The sequence below is a fragment of the Hemibagrus wyckioides genome, linkage group LG03 (genome assembly GCF_019097595.1).
Source record: "Hemibagrus wyckioides isolate EC202008001 linkage group LG03, SWU_Hwy_1.0, whole genome shotgun sequence".
NCBI lineage: Eukaryota > Metazoa > Chordata > Actinopteri > Siluriformes > Bagridae > Hemibagrus > Hemibagrus wyckioides.
The window spans coordinates 4,999,401-5,017,168 of NC_080712.1; the positions used below are offsets into that span (position 1 = coordinate 4,999,401).

At 41.8% G+C, this 17,768-nt stretch overlaps 1 protein-coding gene across 2 annotated transcripts in view; it reads right to left on the reverse strand.

Moving 5' to 3' along the window:
* Positions 1-17,768, reverse strand: part of LOC131345546 (polypeptide N-acetylgalactosaminyltransferase-like 6) — a 255,043-nt gene that overhangs the window by 30,741 nt on the left and 206,534 nt on the right. For both annotated transcript variants that reach the window (XM_058378475.1, XM_058378468.1), the window contains 2 exons: positions 5,554-5,671; positions 2,117-2,224 (listed from right to left, as the gene is read on the reverse strand). In XM_058378475.1, coding sequence (XP_058234458.1) covers positions 2,117-2,224; positions 5,554-5,671 — 226 coding nt within the window. The remainder of the gene's footprint in view (positions 1-2,116; positions 2,225-5,553; positions 5,672-17,768) is intronic.

Sequence of the window (17,768 nt, forward strand, 5' to 3'; positions counted from 1 at the left end):
TCGGAGAGAGGAGGTATGATAAGAAACTAGTAGGAGCGCTGGAACCGAGAGCTTGTAAAAAATAAATCAAGTAAATAAGTAAGAAGCTGGAAGTGAAAACTTGTAGTTTACTTTATACTTCTGTAATTGAATTATGAATAATGACTGGACATTTAAACACAAGTGATGGAGTTATTGAGAATGCAAATAAGTGTCTGCACCGCAAAGGGGAAATATCATCTATATGAGCAAATTTAGCTAATATTTCTTATTATTAGTTTATTCACACACACACACACACACACATGCTATCTATCTATCTATCTATCTATCTATCTATCTATCTATCTATCTATCTATCTATCTGTCTATCTGTCTGTCTGTCTGTCTGTCTGTCTGTCTGTCTGTCTATCTATCTATCTATCTATCTATCTATCTATCTATCTATCTATCTATCTATCTATCTATCTATCAATGCAACAAGCATTTCCTAGAACCTAGAAATAGGTTCAAAAATTATATATTTCATTTAATTCTATCCTAAATGACTATTTCTAGACTATGTCAACCTAGAAATGGCTAGAAATAGATCCAATAATCATATATTTCATTTAATCTTATAATAAGAAATACTTTATATATTTGAGATATTTTCTGTTTGTAAACTTGAATTCATCTAAAAGCTATAATCAGTGTAATATACAGTACACCAGTGGACTCAGGTGTGGTCTTGGGTGAGCGTGGGAGATTCAAAATGGTTGAATCCACCAACAGAAATGTCTTATTGTGAAATATGAACAGTTTTTGCACTAAGCTGAATGTCATCTAACAGAGAAGCAGATCAGTTTGTTGGTCAGACTTCATATCTAAGCAGACGCCAATTTTATCACTGCTATGTTCCCAGATGATGGCTGTTAGATTACTAATCACAAGGTTGTGAGTGCAAATCCCAGGTCCAACAAGCTGCCACTGCTGGGCCCCTTGAGCAACCCCTTAACCCTCATTTGCTCAGTTGTATAAACATGAGATAAAATGTAAGTCACTCTGGATGAGGATGAGACCGATAGAACATCAATCCCATGGAAAACTTTATTTTTTGGAAGAGCAAGTGAATCACTCCAGACACTGGTGGCATTGTTACCTGAACACTCTTATGAAAGCAAAAAAACGTAAAAAAGTAAAGTGGGACCTTGGCATATGAATTTAATTTGTTCTGGAGTTCTTCAGGTGAAAATTTGTATTGTAAAACAAATTTTCCCATTAGAAATAATAAAGTAAATGCAGATAATCCGTTCCAGCCGCCCAAAAATATGACCACTATGACCAATATGAAGCGTATGTAAACTATATGGCTGCTTACAAAGAACTGACCCAAGCCAAGCATTCCATGTCAAGACTCCTCACAGGAAGTCGTGCCACCAAGCTTGGGCTAAAAATAGAACAGACCGCCCACACCACCAATCTGTCAACAAAAAAAACACCCAAAAAATCACCTAGCTTTTGAATCCATGCCGAAGGAAACGTTGGTATTGTGGGTGGACTCTTTCAGGTATAACTGAAGTTACGTGTATAAGTTATATCATGAATCATGATTTCTTTAGTTTGTGTTTGATTTGGTTTGTTTTTTCATTGTGTAACTAAGCAAACAAACAAAGTAATGACTAAATAGTTATAAATAATATATATATATAATAGTTATAAGCTAGTTATAAACTAGCTTAAATCATGCAGTGTTTGTCATTTCTGCAGCACTACAGTTCTGTCCTTTGGCTCAGTTTTTCAGTGTTTTACTATAAAATGACTGACAGGTTGCACAGAAATGAGTGTCACAGACTTCTCAGTGACATAATACACTGGTGCGTATGCCATGGAATAATCCAAATGTATATACTTTTATAAGAAGCAAAGAAAAATTGCTTATCGCACCTTTAAGTTAGATATCTCGCACATTTTATTCATAGTGTAGTATAACCGTCTTTACTGAGGGTGTCAATACTTTTGGATCTGACTGTGAATGTACTGAGGGAGTGAAGGGACAGAACCTGTGAGGCTCTGTAGCTGGGATGTGTTTATTTTTGTAATATTGGTAGAGACAGTGATGAGTGTGTTGTGTCATGTGGTGTGGTGTGGTACTCACTCGGGCCAGGCTCGTTCCTGAGGGCACTTTGTAGGGTACGTACTTCCTGTAGATGTGGCCCACTCTGGAGCATGGCACGTCATACATACTGCCTCCACACATCCACACCTGAAGGAAACACACACACACACATATATATATAGATATACACCCAGTGATATTTCTTTGAAGCACTGAGAGACAGAGAGAAGAGATATGAGAGGGATGAGTAATACTTGATATCTCTGTGGGCTTTTTTTGGTTAGGTCCTACTCTAAAAAGCAGTGAGTGAGCTTGTTCTGCAATCATCCATAACACTGTTCCAGCAGGTGTATGTGTCTAAAACAAGCGCCATTCTCCCTACAAGCTCCAATTACACTCCTGCTAGCTGACAGCAGCGTAGACTAGCGGGGGGAAAGCCTTTTCCTCCGGCTTAATCTCTACTCATCTGCCTCTCTCCCTGATCTGAACTGCATGCAGTGATGAAGCAAGAGATATTTCCCCTCAAGCGAGAGAGCTTTTCGATGTGTTTCCTATCCAGGGTCTTTAAAACTGAGGGGAAGTTTCTGCATCTGCATTGTGGAAGTATTGTGGGCATTTGACAGACGGGTCCGAAGGCTCTTCGTTTCATCGTCTCTCCCACTGTGTGAGAGAGCTGATATCAAACACCATTCTGCTCTGTCTCTCTCTCTCTCTCTCTTTCCTTTTCCCCCGCTGGGGAAGCCGCTTAGCGGTCAGACACACTTCACACGCTCCGAGATGGAACTGTCCTGGACACTACCACCGCAACGAAATCAAACCTCTCTCCCTCGAGAGTAAACAGGAGGAAGATGAATAATTTTCACACAGTAACTGCACAGAGATGAAGTCGTGGCTGGGGATGTAACGGGATATTATTGGGAGGAATCGTGCAGCATGTTGAAATCCGCCCACGTCTGACAGAAGGATGCCGGTTGGATAAAGACAGCTGACCGATATATTGGCTGACGCCGGGCTCGAGCGGTCCAAGTTGGTCCTCACACTGCAGTCACGCTAAAGCTGAATAACAGCGATAACACATTTCTCACTATTCACTGGATTCGTAAACAAGATCTGCAACCTATCTGTACATTTTAGGACTCAATTCATGCTGGAAGATGAGCAGCCACGGAAACAGTAATAAAAAAAAAAAAAAAATATTCGGGGGAAAAAAAATGGTTTTAATTTAGTTCCTGAAATATTTTTGCTGTTGCCATGGTTTCCAGACGGCCTGTGTTCCAATCACAAAGTTCAACCGATGGTGCACAGGAGTGGAGCGGCTAATGAAAACGCAGCCATGGCAGGTATTTTATCTCTGATAAAAGTGAAAAATCCCTCACACGCGCATCTCTGGTGTCCTGGCCTCACTAATCAAAACCGAATCACCTCAGACGGACAGGAGATCACAGGGTCACGCCGACCAATTAGTTTCAACGCTGCCTCGAAAACACACCTGTCTTTTTATTTCTGACCGTCTCTGTCCTGTCGGCTAGAACACGCAGGGAAAAAAATGACAAAACGCCGGTGTGCAGCTTAACCGCGGCTTCACGGAGCTGTTAGGAATGAGAAACACTCGTGTGGCACGGCGGCGGCAGCAGACGGACCTCATCACGAGCAGTATTGCTTTTAGAGACTCCGTGTTTCGCTGAGGGGCAGAAATGAAGTTTAAAAAAAAAACAACAGGAAACTGAAGAAGTACTTGACTGACAGGAGACAAGAGAGCGTTGATGAAAGGCTTCTGAATTGTTCCATTTTTATCCGGTGTACCCTGATGGAGTACTGCCCCGTATTTTCTGCCCCTGTAATCAATCCTACAGTGTCAAGTCTATTCGTGACCCACTCGAGGCAGCTCGGGTCAAGTGCTTCCAGTGTAGCGTCTTAACATCTGTAGGTGCACGAGTCTGAGGCTCGATCAGCACTCTTCACGGCACGGTGTTCTGCCTGAGCTCCACTAACCTGGCATAAAATCGCTGTTTACAGAATATCATTTAACAGAATATCTACTCGTGGGAAGGAGAATTCAATTAGACTGAATTTATAGTGCTTTTAACGTTGTCATGAAGCAGCTTTATGGAAATCCTGCAGCAGATTTAGATCCCTAATGAGCAAACCAGAAGGAAGGCACCGGATGGTGGGATTATGGATCGTTTCAGTATACAGACGGAGAAGAGTAAAGACAAACAGTGCTGAATGGGATGTCTTTATGGTTACAGCAGCAGCTCTTCATTAATCTGCTGAGAACAAACACGGAAACGTAAATCTGAACGCAGAAAGTGAATCTTGAGTGCAGAAGATGAGCATCAGGTTTGCTTTTCAACAAGCACTCATGTCTTATCAGCTAGCTTCATCTAAAGTCACTGATTGCAGCTTTAAAGCCTGTTGTGGACTTTGAAAATGTTGGTCATAGCTGAAAGTGTGTGTGTGTGTGTGTGTTTGTTTGGAGGCATGAAGTGTGTGGAAATGTCACATGGGTGGGAATAAACTTTCTCAACAATCTAATGATTATCCCTGAAGCCCAGAATAACACACTTGTGGTCTGCTGTTATAATAATATAATCAAACACAGAGTGTGAAGTGATGAAGTGATGTGTGAAGTTATTATCATCATCCTCGGACAGTCGCAGGTTTCTGACTCCTACATGCTTTTATTTATTAAAGAAAAGACATGTACGTTTTATCCCTGTGGAGAAAAACATACTGGTGTTTCAAAACTCTGCCACTGCAGACCAGACAATGTTTATATATATATATATATATGTATAGATTATTTTTGCTACATAAAAGACATTTATTATTAGCAGAAGCATCCATCTATATGAGTTTATTATTATTATTATTATTATTATTATTATTATTATTATTAAAAGCCCTTTATTATTAGCTGTAAATGTCATACAAGTTATACCTGTTCGAATAGCACATTAAAATGCAAAATTTTTATTATTATTTTTAACAACAATAATAATAATAATAATTATTATTATTAATATTGTAAGACATTTATTATTAGTTGTAGATGTCATATAAGTCATACCTGTTTGCACATTAAACTGCAAAAAATAACATCTTAGCCAGCCATAATTCTTGAATTATTTTAATTATTTCTATGCAATATTTTACTATATCTTTAAGCTTTATATTTTCGTAATAAATTGGCAGATTATTTTGCTTCTTCTTTTAAAAATTTACAATTACAATTTGACAATAGAACAACAAAATGTGAAGCTTGAAATGAGTAAAATATACCTAGATATATGTTTAATAATGTTATATTAGTTTATTGTAATCCTATAATAAGAAATAGTAGATAAATGTGACTAGATTCAAGATAGTTGCTAGGATATCAGATTTTGTCTGTGTAAAATAAACCCAAAAATGTGTGTGTGTGTGTGTGTGTGTGTGTGTGTGTGTGTGTAGTTTTGCCCCTCAGAATCTCTCACCTTGAATGAAATCTCGTACTGCTCTCCTCCCCAGATCTCCAGGCCTGTATCATAGCCTCCCAGCTCCCAGAACCACTGACGATTCACAGCAAACAGACCACCAGCCATCACTGGAGACCTGCAGAGATGAAGAGGCGAGAGACTTGTTCACTACTCACTCGTTCTCTTTCTCTCTCTCTCTCTCTCTCTCACCCACTCTCCTCATAACACATTTATAAGTATAGATTCTGCCGAAGCTCGAGGGCAGTTTACCTAGACAGAGAAAATCTCCCGAAGGTCAGGGGAGGGACAGAGACACCTTACAGCAGAAGAACAAATCAGCACTTTAAAACTGGTGAGGAGTTCAGCAGCTTCACCAGCCACAGACTCCCAGCTTATAGATGGAGGAAGAGTCACAAAGTACTGAACTGAACTGAACTGAACTGAACTGCTGCATCCGGTACACAACACAGAAACTGTAAACAAAACAAAACAAAAAACCCTCTTTATTTCTCTGCCTCTGTCTTGTTCTCTTCCTTCCTTCTTTCACTCCCCCCCCCCTCTCTCCTTCTCTCCCTCCTTCACTTCTTCTCCATCCCTACCCCATCTCTCTCTCTACATCTCTCTCCCTCTCCCCTATCCCTCCCTCTCTCATTTTCTCTCCCTTTCTCTCCATACCTCTCTTCCGCACATACTGTCTTTCTTTCTTTCTTTCTTTCTTTCTTTCTTTCTTTCTTTCTCCCTCATGCCTACCTTCTCTTTCCCTCCTTCACTCTCTTTCCATCCCTCTCTCCCCATCTCTCCCTCTTCACATCCTTCCATCCCTTTCTCCTATTCTCATCTCTCCCTCCTTAACTTTCTCTCTCTCCCTCTCTTTCTCGGTCTCTCCCCCTCTGTCAATTTCTTTCCCTTTCTTTCCATCCCTCTCTTTCCCACTTCCTCTTTCTTTTTCCCTCCCTTATGCTCTCACTCTCTCTCCCTCTTTCTCCCTCCTTAACTCTCTCTTTTTCCCTCCCTCTACCTCTCTTTATCACCTCTACTCTCTCTCTCTCTCGCTCTCTCTCTCTCTCTCTCTCTCTCTGTCTGAGAAATGTTATTTTAGTTACATATTTTGCAAAATACACATTAAAATTTAGCCTCACTAAACTTCAGACAAGCCACAGACTTTGTAAATGACTCGATATGTTCAGTCATGTGTATTCACATCTCCCTCCCTAACGTCACTATCGATCTGTCCATCGTTTCATTATTAGCATAAAGTCAGCACTCAGCATCCAACATTTGTGGGTTAAACAAACCAACTGTAATTCAGAGTCCTAATTAAATCAAGCACGTAATTTTAGCAATAAAATCTCATTTTCCTCTTCACCCTGCGCTGCAGAAAACTTCGATTTGAGGTTTAAGAAATGTAAGATGAAGTGAAATGTGTGTGAGAGTGTTAGACTATTGGTTTGTTTATATTTTGGGAAATACAGCAGCACCAACTAAATTAGATGGAACATAATGCAAACAGAAACAAACACTGCTGAGGTTGAGAAACTCTTTTCATCTGAGCTACAGGCAAGGGCAGTGGCAAGGGCAGGAGCAGGTCCATCTGCCATACAGGTCACTTTGTCGTATAGTTACTCTTTGTGGCTCATGTGATGGGTCAGGATGAACATATGTGAGGAGGCTGAACGCAAAACACAACTCGAAGCTCTGATTAATTTGCAGATGAACATCCTGTGGTGGAAAAGGGCAACCGGAAAGCTGTCAGAAATCTCAGGAAGAAAGAGAAAATAGTGAGATAAAAGTGTTAATAAATGAAGCTCCTATTCAGGAAGGACTCTGGTGTCAGAACAGGTAATTAATACGGCTGATACAGTTACTGTGCTTTAATGAAAAGACGGCTGTGAGCACAAGAAGCTGTAATTAACCTGCGTATGTTTCTTCTGGTTAACTCTATGGCTTTAGTACGTCAGTAATGTTTGTTCAGTAAAGTGTTGAATTTTGTTATCAGATGGGAATAAATGCTGGAGACAGATGCATTTAAATCAGCAGGGTTGCCAGATCTGTGGCTACACACAAACACTGTTAATATTAACATGAAAAAAATCTGCCCTAAAAAAGTGTTGGCAGTTATAAATAACCTAATTGCTAGGAGAAAAACCATGCACCTGACATCGCTGCCTACACAGCTCTGAGCAACATGCGTGCTGTTAAAGACATAAAAAATAAACAAGGCTGCTGATAATCTCCCAGAAATTTGTACGTCAAACAGAAATTGTAATCCGTCACCTCGAGATGCATGCGTATGAGGAAGATATATATACGTATGTGGTGTGTATGTGGTGCTGTCGAGGCTTGTACAGCGGTTTTGTGCAAAACGAGGAGCAGAAGCACAGAATGCAGCCTAATTACGGCTCAAACGCCAAGAAATAACAGCACACCGGGTTTAGTATGTCTGCTCCCCTCCACCTCATCCATCAATGGACAGGGACGAGTACAGGAGCACTGCTGAGGAGATTAGCCGGGTAGTGGACCGATCTTCCCGCTGATGATGTGCTGCTTTAATGATCTTTTTTTTGTGCTCTTTTTTGGCATGGGGAGATGTTGTTGAAGCTTTGCTGAAGTAATAGAAAAAACCCAGAAACTAGGAATAAAGGACCAAGGTAACCTTATCTAGACTTAAACGATTCTGTATGCCTATTTGCAAAATTTTTGCACATTTGAACTTTTAATCTGAAGGAAACTTTTATGCTACAGAGATGCTTTTTTTTGCATTCATGTACTTTTCAAGTTTAAAGTCTATTATGTGACTAGACTGATTGTGATACTCATTAAAAGATGCTCTGATACTAATATAACACACCACCTGATACTACATGGCATCAACCTAGCGTACGTTATCGCGTTAATAAACAGACGACACTCAGTGACACCGATCTGGACGTTTTTTTTTTTATATCAAGATTACGAGTTACCACATGTGTAACCTGATAAACATCTTCACTGTTCTTCTAGTCACATCAACCAACACTGCAGCAAGTGATGTCTAGTTAAGAAAACATTTCTACAGTCGACTCCGAGTTGTATCCAGTACACATTTCTTGACACTTTTGTTTATTGACTACGAGAAATTCTGACGCAATAGAGACGATGTAGTGTTCCTTTTCAAATTGAACCAAACTGCACTCTTTTTCAGTCCAATTCTACTCCAAGCTAATGTCACGAATATGCGGTACGTAGCTAATGTCAAGGGGCAGCACGCTGGCTTAGTGGTTAGCACTGTTGCCTCACAGCAAGAAGGTCCTGGGTTCGAACAGGCAGGGGCCTTTCTGTGTGGAGTTTGCATGTGTTCCTCCGGTTTCCTCCTACAGTCCAAAAACATATACAATACGTTGATTGGTAATTCTAAATTGCCCGTGAGTGTGAGTGTGTGGTTGTCTGTCTGTCTATATGTGGCCCTGTGATGGAGTGGTGACCTGTCCAGGGTGAACCCAATGTGTGCTGGGATAGGCTCAAGCAGATCCCTGTGACCCTAATTAGGAATAAAGCGGGTATAGAAAATGGATGGATGGATAGCTAATGTCAAGTCAAGTCAAGCTTTTATTGTCATTTCAACCATATATAGCTGACGCAGTACACAGTGAAATGACACAACGTTTCTCCAGGACCTTGGTGCTACATAAAACAACATAACTAAATAGAGCTACAAAAACAACACAGAGATAAGGACAGAAAGTAAGTTGTCGTAGCTACATAAAGTACAATGTGTGCAAACAATGCAAGACAAAAGACAGTGCAAACAGACAATACAAAACAACACAGTACAGGAAAATACACTTACACAAAAAACACAATATAGACAGAATAATGTCCAGAATAGGAGAAATGTAAACAGTGGGATCTTGTAAACATATAGCAGCAGTTGGTGGCACATTTGTAATGTACAAAACAGCAACAGCAGCAAATGAACAGTGTACAAATAAAGCATGTAAACAGTTATAATATGGGTGGAGTTATAGACATATATGTGTTGAGACTAATGCCTAATAAAGTAATACACTTTATTTAAGGGATTTTATTGTCATTGTTCTATAAAGCTATGTGCTGATTCTCACACAATTTGAGTGCAGGACAATAAATACACAGAGCTGGGGCTGCACACTATAGGGAAGTGTAGCAGCAATAAATATGGCTTTAAAATTTATGAATGTTGCCTAAGTGGTGAGCTTACACCCAGGCACGTTCGATTCCTGGCCAATATATAAACCAGAGAACATGTTTTATGCTGCCCACGATTGATTATTGATTAAGTTTTGATTGATTAAGGCTACTCATTACTCATATCAGGATGTAACGGATCATCCACTGGAGGTGTTAGAATCTATTTGCTGAAGTTCATTAAACAATTCAGCAAAGCCGGGGCAAACGATCTAACCGCTCAACAGGAAATAGTAATCAGTGTCTAGGCATAAATCAAGAAATCTAAAGCAGTCTAAAAGCAAACAAAAACAGAGAACTGTAATCTGCGTAACAGAGTAATGGTCATTCACGTCCGAAAAGACAGTAGATAGTATACATAGAATTTCTTTGTATGTAGATGAACTGGGTTTAAATGTCTTACAAACAGGAAGGGAATGAGTGACACAGGAAGTAGGATTAGAGTTCTGGTGATGGCTCCTTCTGGCGGAGGGATGAAAGATCCCTGGACTGAGATCGTATGTGTTGACGAATACCAAAACATGTAAGCGGTGTATCGGTTATCACTATGATAAACTTCTATGGAGTGCCTTCCCAGCAAATAAATAAGAAGGGAGAAGAGAGAACGAAACAGAATATAGCACACCAAGGTGAAAGTATATGCAGTAGATGCAGTCCCTCTGTTTTACTCTTTCTCTCCGTGTCTCTCTCGCACGTTCACTCTTTAATCAATCAAAAACCACTCCCCCTGTGTGATGTGGCTTAAAGAAATTGAATGTAAGGAGCAAATTAAAGAGTGATAGAAAGAGAGAGAGAGAGAGAGAGAGAGAGAAAGAGAGAGAGAGAAAGAACAAACAAGAAATTGTGAAAATGGCGTTTACACAAAGACAGCCAAACAGGATGGACAGGACGGCGCCAAAATCAATTTGCTCTCATGTAATACCCGCCGCTCCGCTTCCCTCCGATTTAATAAGGCGCTGAAATATAGCAGTCGACTCAATTAAGCCTGCTAATGAAGGAGCAAACACTTCTCTGGCAAAACGTTCCGAGAGTCCCCCCCCCTCCAACGCTCGTGCCAGTAAGAGGAGACGCAGAAGCGGAAACGGATTTGGGGGAGCTTTGTAAAGCGAGACGTGGAGGGAGGGAAGCTCGGTGCCAGTGTTTTGGCTCGGGGAGAGTGTTTGATCAGCTAAGCTTCTGGACAACACGTTGTCTTGCGTGCGAGGAGATTCGGGATTGCGTTGAGGCTGCATGGAGCTGGAAACTGCGAGCAGCATCACTTGCTAGGGATGGATGAGTGGTGCATGTTTGTGGTGCTGAAACGAATAACCAGATTAGTATTAATGGATCAGGGATGTCATGTTATTCATCTCTGGCATGAAAAGCACAAGTGTGTGTTTAGGTATTTAAGCTGGACAAGTCGCTGTACTACGAAGTCGCCGGTCTGTGTTCCTACTGCTGGTTGCCATAGCACTATCGATAATCAGCAAGTGGCTCAACAAACATTCTGGAGGGAGATTTGGAGATTTTTGTAAATAAAATTCTGCCTTGTATCCTTATCTGCATCATATCACACAGTGTGAGCTCTTTGCCACGCCTTCACTCCCATTGCGAGTCGCAGCATTTGCATAAAGTTCAACATTTCTCTGTCACTGAAATAGACACGCCCACATCCAGTCATCTACACTTACTGTCGCTCATGTCGCCATTGAAAATAAATGATCTCCTGTTGTTTTATGGCTAGTCGCTGTACGTGAGAACCTAGCGTCAGTCTTTGAGAGCTGATTTTAAATAAAGTGCATTAGTCAGCTCTGTTAATCAGCTTGGATTGAGTAGAGTAGAAGCAAAAGTGGCTTTGGGTTCACTGTTTTTGTACGACAAGATCACTCTTGTATTATATGACTGAAAAAATCGTAGAAATAATGTACTGGCTAAGAGCCACTGTGGTGCTAGCGATGAACCGCTGAGTTTTATGTTTGAGATTTTTTGGATTGCAGGATAATGATGGAGCTCCTTTTGATATTTTCAGTCTGAATGGTGAATCCTGAATGTCCAGGAGACGGTCATTCCGTGTTCGGGAGCGGAGTAGCGCAGACAAGGCTTAGTATCACATGGTATCAGACGTTGTTATCTGAATGTTTTGTTCCGAGTATGAGAAAATGAGGATGGTTTCAGACTGATACCCGTTATCTGTATTAATATATCCCTCGGGATAACACGGAATTTAGACTTGAAAAAAAAAATGAAAGCACACATTTCTGATGGGAAACTGAGATTCCACTGATTCTGGACCTTCGGGAATAAGCCGTGTGTAGATGAGTAAATCTGAACACATGATTAAAGTCGTGCGGCAAAACCAGCACTTATAACTTTGACAAAACCCGAGTCCTTGAGGGGAAAAAATCTTAATTACCCGAACTGAAGTACGGTTAATGATGCAATCAGAGAAGTGGGCGGGGCTGTGAACCCAGAGCTGCGTGATTGGAGTATGAGATCAGCATGCGCTTTGTTTCCAGGGAGATCTGATGAGGCGTCGAGTTCGCTCCAGTCCTCGAGGGAATTCGAGAGCTCTATGTTGCGTCCTCGTGTGCGACTGCGTTACGCCGAGGGCCATCGAACGTGTGTATGTGTGTGTGTGTGTTATCAGCGTCTGTCAATCTCTGCTGCGAGGAGAGCTGCTTGTCCGAGTTTGAGGAGAATGTGAGCTAAATAAGGCAGCATGTGAAAAAGAAGCAGTGCTCGTATTGATTGGTTAATTAGAAAGAGATCTGCAGGGAGCGTGTAGCTCAATGGGAGGTGCGTGTACATGCATGTGAGAGAGAGAGAGAGAGAGAGAGAGAGAGAGAGGGCAGGATGCTGAATGAAACGCTGCAGCCTCTGATTGCGGGTGTTCTGGATCAGTGGAGCATGAACTCGGGTCAAAATCCCTCACCACCCTGATGTGAATATGACAAGGTGAACTATTTCTGTTAGAAACCCACAACATATAACAGGCGATAAATCTCACACACACACACACACATGCACACACACACACACTTTTTTCCGCCTCCACAAGAGCTAACTGATTAATTCAGCTCCAAAGCAGAAGTGACCCACACACACACACACTGAGTGAGCGAGTGAGAGAGAAAGAAGAGAGAGAGAGAGAGTGTGTGTGTGTGTGTATCTCTCAGAGAGACTCACTGACCTCTGACTCGCTAACAGTAATTACCGTACCTGAGTGTGTGCACATTTTTAATAGATCTTTGCAACTGAAAGATATCGGCACCATTTATTTCCCCTAAACGAGCGCAGGATAATAGCGCTTTCACATGATATTAATTCAAATTATTTGCAGGGATGACATTTCCAGTGACTTGTGAGATGCTGGCGCTGAGATGAGGCTTGGCATTTAGGCAAACTCCGAGCTTGGCTAATGAAAGCGCTGCTGCGTTGCTCTGTGTGGATATGCCACGTTAATATAAAGCGGCTCCTCAGTCAGTTAGACACAACGCACCGGCTCGCTATCACAGACCTGTACGTTTCTGTAGAATTTACAGAGGAAAGTCCAGAGTGGAAGTAACTCTAATGAGCTCAAAAGTGCTGAAAAGTGCAGCAAATTTACTCCTGTGTTTCAGAGAGAGAGAGAGAGAGTGAGAGAGAGAGAGAGAGAGAGAGAAACAGAAAGAGACAGAGAGTGATAGAGAAAGATAGAGACACAGAGAGACAGAAAGAGAGAGTGAGAGATAGACAGACAAAGAGAGAGAAAAAGAGAGACAGAGAGAGAGAGAGACTTTTTTTGACTTTTTACGCATCTTTTTTTACACAAGTCACATATGTCACAGTGACTTAAATAAATAGATAAATAAATAAATACGTATTAAAATAATGTCAATAAATTAGTTTAAACATGAGTGATTAGTTTAGCTCTGCTGCAAAGTTAATTTTTCCTTCTGCAACAGAGCACAAAACATTCTCCCAACACCACACACATTTAAACACATCCAAGTCATTCATACTTTTGTAAAAATTAAAATCAATTAAATTTCTCGATTTGACCAGTCTTTTTAGGATTCTTATGGCATCACAGTCAGTGTTCTGTGTTATTTGGTTTTTCCGGCTCAGGTATATCGCCATTTTGGCCTGATCAATTAAAAAATTGATCAGTTGGCACCTGAACCGGTGTTTGCTGACATACTTAAAACCAAAAATAAAACACTGAAAAGTAAAAACAACACTAAAAGACCTTAAAATGCTCCGTAAAAACACAGTGACTGTAACCTGGAGCAGTGAATAAAAGCATGAAAAACTGTTTCTCTCTGTGAGCAAAATGGACAGTCACGTGCAATATCAGGATTTAAAACAGAAATAAAAGAGTTCACAGAGATAATACAGTGTAAAATCCTCCATTGGAGGTCGGCAGCTTTTTTAGTTAACGGTGGTTTATACAGTGCGTCCACTCTGGTTTAAAATCATCAGTAAAACCATGTACACTTCTCCATGGGGTGTCCACCCTCCCGCTCAGCTTTTTCTTATTTAAAACCTTAACACATGCTCTGTAGAGCAGCTTCCCCGACACTGACCCAAAGTCCATCTCCCCTTCACCCCGGCACTCCAGGAGGGGGCCTGCTCACCCGTCGAGGTCAGGAGCGATGTTCAGCTGGGGAAAGGGTTTGTCCTCTGCAGGACCAGTCTCTGTGTGTGAGTAGTCCATCAGCTGAACACGCTCCTCTGATGTTAACGCAGATTTCCAGCGGTGTAGGAGCTGATTGACAACACGCAGGGACCGCAGTCCCATACGCGCTGCCAGGTCCTCTGCCCTCGACAAGTCCGACCCCGCGATGTTCACAAGCTCCCGGAGCGTTATAATCCCTGAAGAGATGAGAGTTCTGGTCAGTGTAATAAGTTCTGCGTAATAATCCACTGGCTGCTGCTCTCCATACTAAGTCTCTGGGGCAAGTGAGGAGTCTCTGGATGAACTGGATTCGGACCAACCCCTGTCCTCCTTCTTCTTTGGGCAGGTGGAGAACACTCTGTGAAATCCAGTGTAGACCGTCCCAGAAGAAGTCCACCAACAGGGCCTGGAAGTTCGCTAGCAGGTTCGGTGGCAGATCCACGCATGCCAGCTTGTGCCAGAGGGACGACGTGGCGAGGTTGTTGATGACCAGCGTTTACCCCCTGTAGGACATCTTTGGGACCAGCTGCTTCCACCTGCAGAGTCTGCCCTTCACATTCTCTACAGAACCTTCCCAATTTTTGTTTAAAAACTCATTGTTCACCCAAGTATTTAAAACCACCTCTTTTCCACGCTAAGCCTCCTGGTAGTGACGGTTGCCCACCTTCCCACTCCCCAACTGAAATGGCTTCACTCTTTGACCAGTTAACATTGGCAGAGGATAAAATATGAAGGTCATTAAAAATGCCAGTTAAAACATTCACATCTTCTTGTGTGTTTATCATCACTACCAGATCATCCGCATAAGCTGATAAACATATTGAGGCATTAGCAAGTGGAATATTAAAACCAGAGAGATTACTTCTTAACTTATTTAAAAGAGGTTCAATGGCTAGAGAGTACAACATTCCAGAGAGGGAACAGCCCTGCCTGATCCCTCTGTACACTCTAAAAGGGGCACATAAACCACCGTTAGCCTTCAGTACACTCTCAATGTTACTGTACAACACCCTGATCATGGCTATAAAACCTGGGTTGAACCCAAAGGCTTCTAGCACCTTCCACAAATATTCATGCTCAACCCGGTCAAAAGCCTTTTCCTGATCTAGAGAAATCAGACCAGTCTTTAAGCCCAATAGCCTGGAGACGTCCAAAATGTCACAAAATAGATACATGTTATCGAATATGTACCTATCAGGCACACAGTACGTCTGGTCCTGGTGAATGAGCTGCTCCATTACCTTAGTCAGTCTCGAGGCTAATGCTTTTGAGAGCAGCTTGCAGTCAGTGCACAGTAGTGAGCCCGGGCGCCAGTTTTTCAGGTGGGTCAGGTCTCCCTTCTTTGGTAGCAGGATCAGGACGGCCCTCCTGCAGCTCAATGGGAGTTCACCTCTCTGTATACTGTCCTGTAGGACATTGAGCACGTCCTGCCCTATGACAGCCCAGAATGCCTTGTAAAACGCTCAAGGGAGACTGTCTATACCTGATGCCCATCCATTCTCCATCCCCTGGAGAGCCTCATGAACCTCCTCCAGTGTCAGCTCCCTGTTCAACTCTCTGGCCGCTTGCTCAGAGAGCTTTGGCAGGTCCATGAGGAAGCTGTCCTCCACTACTTGTGCCCCTGACCACTCACTGCTGTACAGCTTAGAGTAGAGGCTTATTGTCTGCTGGCGAATTTCAGTGGGCTCAGATAAGAGATCCCCTGATTCTGTTCGCACAGCATGTATAAATCTTTTCTGTCTATTCTTCTGCTCTAAACTGAAAAAGAACTTTGAAGGAGCATCCATGTCAGCAGCGCTTTTAAAGCGTGAGCGGACCAGCGCCCCCTGTGCTGTAATGTCTAACAGGTCGTTCATTTTGGATTTTTTACTTTTGAGGGCTTCAATATTCCCTCGATTTCCAGTGGCCTCCAAACGCTGGAGCTCCACTATTTCTATCTCCAGAGCTTTCAGAGATCTAACAATGTCTCTTGTGACATTGAGAGTGTACTGTTGACAAAATTCTTTTATTTGTGTTTTTGTCACATCCCACCACAGCTGAAGTGAACTAAAAGCTGCCTTCTCATGTTTAAAACAATTCCATAAATAAATAAAAGACTCTTTAAAATTAGCGTCTTCTAAAAGAGCAGTGTTAAAATGCCAGTAGGCACTCCTAGGTTTAACCTTCTCTTTAGTAATAGTACACTATACCATACTGTGGTCAGAGATACCTACTGGAACAATAAAACACTTTGTAAAAAACGTTAGCTGATGCTTAAAACCATAAAAACGATCTAATCTCGCCAGGGAGAGTGTGTTATCTATGGCATGGGCCCACGTGTATTGTCTCTTGTTCTTATGAAAAGTTCTCCATATGTCACTTAACTCGTGGGCCTCCACCATCTCCCACAGCCGCTTACGGGAAGCCATGTGAGGTTCTGTGTGGTTCCGATCTAAAATATCTCTAGTGCAGTTAAAATCACCACCCAGAATTAAAATTTCTGCAGTGTTGCAGTCAGCAATGACATTGTTCAGAGTATCTAAAAACATCATCCTCTCCACTGCACTGGTGGGAGTGTACACACAGATAAAAACTAAAACCTCATTCTCATAAAAAGTTTTCACTTTTAAAAGCCTCCCATTTAAAATATCTTCAACTGAATAAGAACAAGGAATAAAACTGCGAGCAAAGAGCAAGGCAACTCCACCACTGAGTGTTGTGTTATAACTTAAAATCACCAACCCATCCCACTCATTCACCCAGTCAGCAGCATTACTGGTATCGCTGTGGGTTTCTTGCAGCATGGCAACGTCAATGTGCTTCTGCTTTAAAGGTTCATACAGTTTAGCTCTCTTGTTCTGCTCTCTTGCTCCAGTAATATTTAAACTCGCAATATTAATTCCAATCATTAAAATAAATAAAATAAATAAAACTGAACAGAGGGTAAAAACCACACATTAGTCATCATCAGAGTTTTCCCTGTTCACTCTAGTTATCAGTTTCTTCAGCCAGAATATTTCAACATCAATTAAAGCCCCTTCTCTTCTGAAGAACTTAACATCGTGAATAAACTGTTTACGATCAGGGAAAAACTCTTCTAATGGTACGTTCTTTTGCCATTTGGTGTTCCTTAAAAACTCTTCGATGCCCTCTGCACTATAAACAACATCATCCTGTTCCTCCTGAGAATCAAATGTTAAAAACAAATCTGACATGCAGTCGTCACTGTTTGATTCTCGTTCCTCTCCCTTTGCATTTTTTTTGCCTGTTTTTTCCCCCGTCCCTTACCTTGTTTCTTCCTTTTGTTAGGAAGTTTAAAAATGGGCTCATCCACCATGTCCATGTCTCCCCTGTCCCCCTGCACTGGTGTAGTGTCCGGTGTTTCCGGGCGGTCGCTCTGCACCTCCGTGCCTGC